Genomic DNA, 9,644 nt, shown 5'->3' with positions numbered 1-9,644 from the left:
AAACAAACAGTGAGAAACAGTCTACCTTAAAATGGTTCTCAATCAGAGGAAACGTAAAACACCTGCCCCTGATTGAGAACCATATCAGGCTAGTTGACCACCCAACATAGAAACACATAACATAGAATGCCCACCCAGCTCACGTCCTGACCAACTAAACAAGACTGAACAAAGGAAATAAGGTCAGGAACGTGACAAACACTTTTTGGTTACTCATGATTCCATATGTGTTTTTTCATAGTTTGATGTCTTCACTATTATTCTACAGTATAGAGAATAGTAAAAATAAAGAAAAACCCTTGAATGAGTAGGTGTGCACAAACCTTTGACTGGTACTGTACATGGAGAGATAACCTAAGTATGTCAATAACTCATGGCTCAAAATAGAGGAGAGATTGACTTCATCACTATTTCTTACTTTGTAAGAAGTATTGACATTCTGCATGCACTGAGCTGTCTGTTTAAACTACTAGTACACAGCTCGGACACCCATGGATACCCCACAAGACACGCCACCAGAGGTCTTTTCATAATCCCCAAGTCTAGAACAAACTATGGGAGGTGCACAGTCCTACATAGAGCTACGGCTACATGGAACTCTATTCCACATCAGGTAGCTCATGCAAGCAGTATAATAAGATTTAAAAAGCACGTAAAAATACACCTTATGGAACAGCGCGGACTGTGAAGAGACACACACAGGCACAGACACATGATAACGCACGTACTCTACACACATGTACACATGGATTTTGATTGTAGATATGTGGTAGTAGAGTAGTGTCCTGAGGACACACACTTAATGTGTTGTGAGAAGTGCTATGAAATAGAATGTCATGTAATAGTTGAAATTGTATATAACTTCCTTAATATTGCTGGACGCCGTGATTTTATATGTAAAAAAATATTTTATCTTTAACTCCGCATTGTTGGAAAAGGACCCGTAAGTAAGCATTTCACAGTGTATACCTGTTGTCTACGAAGCATGTGACAAATAACATTTGATTTGATTTCAAATTAATTCAAATCAGCACACCACTGGTTACACAGTAGGCTACTGCTCTTCCATCATTATTTTATGCTCAAAGAGGACAGTGTCTTGCAGATGTAGGCTAGTCCATTCTGGAGGATTGGCTTGCCACAGATGGAAAGTGAAAGATGATTACTATAACCACCACTGGTTTAGGCAAGAGGCTCATCCTTGACACATGTCTAGGGTTTGTCATTGAGCTAATATGTTGTCATACACTGGCACAAAGTAATACTTTAAGTAAAAGTAATACGTTCCAATACTTTAATGCATCCTTCTTCCGTGCTCCTCTAACTTAATTCTGACATGGATGCATTGCTATGGGTCTCCATATCCCACCCATCAACTGTTTGAATAGATGACTGATTACTTCGCATGCACGCACGCACACACGCAAGTATTAGCACTTATTCACACTGTAACGGGTGTCGTCGTCAGATGAGGAATAATCGGACCAAAGCGCAGCGTGGTAAGTGTTCATGCTTCTCATTTTGTCTGTCATAGTTGAAGTGTACCTATGATGAAAATTACAGGCCTCTCTCATCTTTTTAAGTGGGAGAACATGCACAATTGGTGGCTGACTAAATACTTTTTTGCCCCACTGTAACTGAACACTATAACAAAATAACAAAGGGAATGAACGAAACCGAAATAGTCCTGTCAGGTGCAGAAACACAAAACAGAAAATAACTACCCACAAAGCATAGGTGGGAAAAAGCTACCTAAGTATGGTTCCCAATCAGAGACAACGATAGACAGCTGTCCCTGATTGAGAACCATAGAAATTTGGCCTGATTGGGCCAAAACAAAGAAATACAAAACATAGAAAAAGGAACATAGAATGCCCACCCAAATCACACCCTGACCAAACCAAAATAGAGACATAAAAAGCTCTCTACGGTCAGGACGTGACACACACACCACATATCAGTTATACATTGTCCCTTCACAGAGTCTAGTGCCTCAGTCATTTAAAAATTATTCATTTATTAATATTATGAATCTGTACATGTGTGACGAAAAGGGGAATTAGAGAGCTACAGAGATAAGATGGAAGGATGAATGAATGGATGGATAGATAGAAGGAAGTATATGTACAGTAGGATCCGGAATTATTGGATTCCTTGATAAAGATGAGCAAAAAAGACTGTATAAAATAAATTATACAAATACTGAGCTCTATTGTATGCAAAGAAAAAATATATATATTTTAACGAATCACACGAGTGTGAGGTGTGGCTCTGTTCTGGTGGTATTCTAGCTTACGGGGGAGGGTTAGGGGGAAGGTGTTGTGGACTAACGAAGGCCAAGTTTAACACGTTGGTCCACTGGACTCGTCGCACATTTGGGCAGAAGTATCTGGGGGGTTCTACTAAGCTAACCTATGGAATTGTTTTAAGATGGTCATACTATGGATCATTTAGCTTTTTGATTTAGCCAAAACAGTTTGAACGCTACAGACGTTTTTATGAGAAGACAGATGTTTTGGATCATTGGATCATTTTAGAACCCGTTTAGGTATATAAAAAACATTTTTAAATGATTTGATAAAATATTTAATTTGGCCTTTAATACTACAGCCATAGAAATGCATTGAATAACACATTTATAAATGGCAAAAAATAAAGTCAAAAAGTAAATCATAAGGAATAAGGTTTTGAAGTGTCTGTCCTACACTCTTAGAAAAAAAATTGCTATCTAGAACCTAAAAGGGTTCTTCGGCTGTCCCCATAAGAGAACCCTTTGAAGAACCATTTTTGGTTCCAGGTATAACCCGTTTGGTTCCAGGTAGAACCATTTTGAGTTCCATGTATGTCACGCTGGAATAAAGGATTTGGATACATGCGCAGTAATACACAATAGGGGTTTTTAATACACCCAAAACAAACACATATACAGAAACACTAAGCTGTACCCAAACAAAAGAGCAAGGGTAAACCTCGTTGAACGACAAAGGACGATACACATAATACACAATACATAAAGGCATGCAGCATAACAGCTGCACCAATGCATAGGTACTCACACGACCAACGGACATGGGAACAATAACCGACAAAGACAGAGGGAACAGAGGGCACGTATATAACATACTAATCAGGGGAATGGGAACCAGGAGTGTGTAATCAGACAAGACAGTCCGAGGTTGATGATAATGATTCCCGCTCAGTAAAGCCTAGAAAGCCTCATTGACTGGGAGGGGTACGGCCCAAAGGAGCGGTGCTGGGTTCTTGCGGTGGACACATCATGGATGCTTCGCTGACCAGGGATTTTCACCGTCGGCGCCCGGACCGACCCGCACTGCATCCCTGTGGTCGTCCCCGAGGCCGGTGTTGTCCCGCTGTTGGTGCAGCATGTTGGGGGGGGGGGGGGGGGGGTTACTGTCACGGATCCCCAGTACTGCTGCTCATTCTGTTCCCCAGTTCCGGAGGTCGATGTCACCGGCCTTCTAGGCTACACTGAACTGTGTCATTACGCACACCTGGTTGCAATTCCTCACTGATTGTATTTGTATATTGCATCGCAGTGCTAGCTGCGCCACCAGAGTCTCTGGGTTCGCGCCCAGGCTGGGCTGGGTTCGCGCCCAGGCTCTGTCGCAGCCGGCCGCAACCGGGAGATCCGTGGGGCGACGCACAATCGGCATAGCGTCGTCCGGGTTAGGGAGGGTTTGGCCGGTAGGGAGGGTTTGGCCGGTAGGGATATCCTTGTCTCAGTATGTAAAAATGTAATAAAATGTATGCACTCTACTGTAAGTCGCTCTGGATAAGAGCGTCTGCTCTTGGCCGGTAGGGATATCCTTGTCTCAGTATGTAAAAATGTAATAAAATGTATGCACTCTACTGTAAGTCGCTCTGGATAAGAGCGTCTGCTAAATGACTAAAATGTAATGTAAATGTAAAGCCGGTGACGTAGACCTCCGGAACTGGTGAACAGAACGAGCAGCAGTATCGGGAGGATCCGTGACAAAGTAGAACCCTTTCCACAGAGAGTTCTACATCTAACCCAAAAGAGTTCTACCTGGAAACAAAAATGGTTCTTCAAAGGGTTCTACTATGGTGACAGCCGATGAACCCATTTTGAACCCTTTTTTTTTTAGAGTGTATATCTGAGAGATATAAGAGAGATATTTTTTTTGTTGGCACAAAACTTCCATTCATTTGTATGGGTTACCTTCACACAAGTCCGGTGACGCTTGTGGAAGTACACCATCATGAGAATCTCTCCTTTCCACAAGGTCATATTAGTTTGTAGCCAAAACAGTTCGAACGCTACAGACATTTTCGTGAGAAAACTGATTTTCGGGAACGTCACATGGTCTGACAACACCAACGCAGATGTGGAAGGCCGACATAGGCGGATGCGGTGGATTGAGACGAAGCCCAAATAAAAAAAACAGATGTCTGTAGCTTAAACTGGTCACCTCCCTGACCAAGACCCTTCTCCCCCGATTGCTGAGTTTGGCTTGGCGGCCAGCTCTAGGAAGAGTCTTGGTGGTTCTAAACTTCTTCCATTGAAGAATGGTGGGGACCTGTGTTCTTGGGGACCTTCAATGCTACAGAAATGTTTTGTTACCCTTCCCGAAATTTGTGCCTCGACAGTTTCCTGTCTCAGCGTTCTACGGACAATTCCTTCAACATCATGTCTTGGTTTTTGCTCTGACATGCACTGTCAACTGTGGGACCTTATATAGACAGGTGTATGCCTTTCCAAATAATGTCAAATCAATTGAATTTACCACAGGTGGACTCCAATCAAGTTGTTGAAACATCTCAAAGATGATCAATGGAAACAGGATGCACCTGAGCTCAATTTCGAGTGTTATAGCAAAGGGTCTGAGTATTTATGTAAGTAAGATACATTTGCAATTTAAAATCCTGTTTTCACTTTGTCATTACGGGTTATAGTGTGTAGATTACTGAGGATTTTTTATTTAATACATTTTATAATAAGGCTGTTACATAACAAAATGTTGAAAAAGTTAAGGGGTCTGAATACTTTCCGAAGGCACTATATACATGCATCATCACAGATGGATGGACAGACAGACAGAAGGGCAGACAGACAGACTGTGATAAGCTCAGAAGCATGATGGGTGGTTCAAGGGAGTGATAGGATGCACAGCCGATGCCTCATCAGATATGTCTCCGCATCCTGCTTTTCAGAAAATTGTTAGATACAACTTCTGGAGCCTGTTGCTGAAAATTAAGGAGGATTTTCAGTGGTCGTCTAATTACATTTACATTTAAGTCATTTAGCAGACGCTCTTATCCAGAGCGACTTACAAATTGGTGCATTCACCTTATGATATCCAGTGGAACAACCACTTTACAATAGTGCATCTAACTCTTTTAAGGGGGGGGGGGTTAGAAGGATTACTTTATCCTATCCTAGGTATTCCTTAAAGAGGTGGGGTTTCAGGTGTCTCCGGAAGGTGGTGATTGACTCCGCTGACCTGGCGTCGTGAGGGAGTTTGTTCCACCATTGGGGTGCCAGAGCAGCGAACAGTTTTGGCTGGGCTGAGCGGGAACTGTACTTCCTCAGAGGTAGGGAGGCGAGCAGGCCAGAGGTGGATGAACGCAGTGCCCTTGTTTGGGTGTAGGGCCTGATCAGAGCCTGAAGGTACGGAGGTGCCGTTCCCCTCACAGCTCCGTAGGCAAGCACCATGGTCTTGTAGCGGATGCGAGCTTCAACTGGAAGCCAGTGGAGAGAGCGGAGGAGCGGGGTGACGTGAGAGAACTTGGGAAAGTTGAACACCAGACGGGCTGCGGCGTTCTGGATGAGTTGTAGGGGTTTAATGGCACAGGCAGGGAGCCCAGCCAACAGCGAGTTGCAGTAATCCAGACGGGAGATGACAAGTGCCTGGATTAGGACCTGCGCCGCTTCCTGCGTGAGGCAGGGTCGTACTCTGCGAATGTTGTAGAGCATGAACCTACAGGAACGGGTCACCGCCTTGATGTTAGTTGAGAACGACAGGGTGTTGTCCAGGATCACGCCAAGGTTCTTAGCACTCTGGGAGGAGGACACAATGGAGTTGTCAACCGTGATGGCGAGATCATGGAACGGGCAGTCCTTCCCCGGGAGGAAGAGCAGCTCCGTCTTGCCGAGGTTCAGCTTGAGGTGGTGATCCGTCATCCACACTGATATGTCTGCCAGACATGCAGAGATGCGATTCACCACCTGGTTATCAGAGGGGGGAAAGGAGAAGATTAATTGTGTGTCGTCTGCATAGCAATGATAGGAGAGACCATGTGAGGATATGACAGAGCCAAGTGACTTGGTGTATAGCGAGAATAGGAGAGGGCCTAGAACAGAGCCCTGGGGGACACCAGTGGTGAGAGCACGTGGTGCGGAGACAGATTCTCGCCACGCCACCTGGTAGGAGCGACCTGTCAGGTAGGACGCAATCCAAGCGTGGGCCGCGCCGGAGATGCCCAGCTCGGAGAGGGTGGAGAGGAGGATCTGATGGTTCACAGTATCAAAGGCAGCCGATAGGTCTAGAAGGATGAGAGCAGAGGAGAGAGAGTTAGCTTTAGCAGTGCGGAGCGCCTCCGTGACACAGAGAAGAGCAGTCTCAGTTGAATGACTAGTCTTGAAACCTGACTGATTTGGATCAAGAAGGTCATTCTGAGAGAGATAGCAGGAGAGCTGGCCAAGGACGGCACGTTCAAGAGTTTTGGAGAGAAAAGAAAGAAGGGATACTGGTCTGTAGTTGTTGACATCGGAGGGATCGAGTGTAGGTTTTTTCAGAAGGGGTGCAACTCTCGCTCTCTTGAAGACGGAAGGGACGTAGCCAGCGGTCAAGGATGAGTTGATGAGCGAGGTGAGGTAAGGGAGAAGGTCTCCGGAAATGGTCTGGAGAAGAGAGGAGGGGATAGGGTCAAGCGGGCAGGTTGTTGGGCGGCCGGCCGTCACAAGACGCGAGATTTCATCTGGAGAGAGAGGGGAGAAAGAGGTCAAAGCACAGGGTAGGGCAGTGTGAGCAGAACCAGCGGTGTCGTTTGACTTAGCAAACGAGGATCGGATGTCGTCGACCTTCTTTTCAAAATGGTTGACGAAGTCATCAGCAGAGAGGGAGGAGGGGGGAGGAGGGGGAGGAGGATTCAGGAGGGAGGAGAAGGTGGCAAAGAGCTTCCTAGGGTTAGAGGCAGATGCTTGGAATTTAGAGTGGTAGAAATTGGCTTTAGCAGCAGAGACAGAAGAGGAGAATGTAGAGAGGAGGGAGTGAAAGGATGCCAGGTCCGCAGGGAGGCGAGTTTTCCTCCATTTCCGCTCGGCTGCCCGGAGCCCTGTTCTTGTCTAATCTCACTATGTTGTTACAGGGTAAAGTTAATATCTTGCCCTGGATTAACCTTTAATTCTCTATGATCTCTATGTCGCCACCTACAACATTTATAAAGGAAGTACATTTAACTCTCTCTAACTGAATATGGGGTGGAAAGCAGGCTACGATTGAACTCACCACTCTGCAGCATGTTACATACACCGGCGGATTTGCTGTTCCGAATCACTTTTTTTAATATTGGGCTTTTCAAATAAGAGCTTTACTGTGTGGATGAACCGTCAATGGCGTGCACCATGGAGTGCTATTTAATCTGCATTTAAACCACATAGACTAGAACATTTAATGTTTGCAGGGTTTGGGAATAGTTCTGAACTCCTTGACTGTACGGAAGAGGGTGGAAAAGGTCGTAGGTCATCAAACAAAATTCCATCAATTGTCTCCAATGTGGCACAATTTCCATTTATTAAATGGGTGTACATCCTTTCACATAGGCCTGTTGGTCTTCAAAGGGCATTTCTGTTATCATGGGCATTAATAATGAGACTGGCTTCCCCACATTTCAGGACATTATAAGGGGATGGTTTACTCAAAAATGATCTTTTAGTATCTTGTTCATTAGCCAAAAAAGTGTGCATGTCAGCAGTCAAGTTTTCAAGATAGTCCAAATTCAGTACAGAGCAAAAACTGTCATGATGTGTTTTGCATCATATGGTGCAGATTGCATCATCATTACCATTTTCGCTCTGTACTGAAAGTACTCTTTCTTGAAAAATGTACTGCTGACATGCACACTTTAAAGATTAATATTCCTTGACAGGATCCGCATGCTTTCTGTATCTGCAGTTAAGGTCAATAATGAAAGCAGTGTGCTGTGGAATTTCCCCTGGCCAGAACACCCAATGGCAGGCTAGATAGGTCCCTACTATAAGCTCAAGAGGGCTAGTATCAAATAAAATCAAATCAAATGTGTTTATATAGCCCTTCTTAGATCAGCTGATATCTCAAAGTGCTGTACAGAAACCCAGCCTAAAACCCCAAACAGCAAGCAATGCAGGTGTAGAAGCACGGTGGCTAGGAAAAACTCCCTAGAAAGGCCCAAACCTAGGAAGAAACCTAGAAAGGAACCAGGCTATGAGGGGTGGCCAGTCTGGCTGTGCCGGGTGGAGATTATAACAGAACATGGCCAAGATGTTCAAATGTTCATAAATGACCAGCATGGTCAAATAATAATAATCACAGTAGTTGTCGAGGGTGCAACAGGTCAGCACCTCAGGAGTAAATGTCAGTTGGCTTTTCATAGCCGATCATTGAGAATATCTCTACCGCTCCTGCTGTCTCTAGAGAGTTGAGCAGGTCTGGGACAGGTAGCATGTCCGGTGAACAGGTCAGGGTTCCATAGCCGCAGGCAGAGCAGTTGAAACTGGAGCAGCAGCACGGACGGGTGGACTGGGGACAGCAAGGAGTCATCATGCCAGGTAGTCCTGAAGCATGGTCCTAGGGCTCAGGTCCTCCGAGAGAGAGAGAGAAAGAAAGAGAGAAAGAGAGAATTAGAGAGAGCATACTTAGTAGCAGACATACAGTATACGATTCACTTATAGGGAAGAAATACAAGAAAATACACGTGGAGAGTGCATGGTAGAAAAGTTGCAGCTGATGGGATTTACCTCTGATTGGGAAAGGATATGGTCAAACCTGAATGAGGCATCTAAGAACCTTAGCCACCAGCTTATCCACATCCAAATGATTCACATGGCATTTGCCACTCCATATGAACGTCTTCGGATAAAATAATAACAAACCAAAACTGCACATTCTGTAAAAATAATGCCGTTATGCATATGTTCTGGGATTGTTTAGTAAGACAAACATTTTTGAGTGACATGTGCTTGGTGCTGTCAAGATTGATGGGAGTAAATCATGTCCCAGATCCCTGCCTATGCCTACTGAATGATGACTCATCTTCGTCTTTCACACCCTATTCGACAAGGAATTATATTAGCTTGATTTACAGCAGCAAAGAAAGACATTTTTCAGCAATGTTCCCTCAAAAATTGTAGGCACTGAGCAAATTTCAGGTCTTATGAGCAAAAACTATTTTGAAACTTCCAGTGCGCCTGTACGCACTTTAAAGATCCAATGCAGCCATTTTTTATCAAATCATTTCTGGGTAACAATGAAGTACCTTACTGTGATTGTTTTCAAATAAAAATAAACTAAAATAGCTTTTTAGCAAAGAGTAATTTCTCGAGGAAGGATTTTGCTAGGATTTTGCTTTCTTATTGGTCTATTAACAAATTTACTGCCTGGTGATGTCACCATGGAAGGCCAAAA

General features: G+C 44.3%; 1 protein-coding gene across 1 annotated transcript; it reads right to left on the bottom strand.

The window, feature by feature from the left end:
• Positions 1–5,271: 5,271 nt before the first annotated feature.
• LOC139547525 (uncharacterized) lies at positions 5,272–6,781 on the bottom strand. Its single transcript, XM_071356388.1, has 2 exons — positions 6,731–6,781; positions 5,272–6,208 (listed from the first exon to the last, which is right to left on the bottom strand). Exon 2 carries the CDS (start codon positions 6,161–6,163, stop codon positions 5,414–5,416), a length of 750 nt encoding a protein of 249 aa, XP_071212489.1. The 5' UTR covers positions 6,164–6,208; positions 6,731–6,781; the 3' UTR covers positions 5,272–5,413.
• Between the last annotated feature and the right edge of the window lie 2,863 nt (positions 6,782–9,644).

This window comes from Salvelinus alpinus, chromosome 21 (genome assembly GCF_045679555.1).
Source record: "Salvelinus alpinus chromosome 21, SLU_Salpinus.1, whole genome shotgun sequence".
Taxonomy (NCBI): Eukaryota; Metazoa; Chordata; class Actinopteri; order Salmoniformes; family Salmonidae; genus Salvelinus; species Salvelinus alpinus.
Note: the sequence above shows the minus strand (reverse complement) of the source record. Positions and strands in the feature narration are given on the sequence as shown.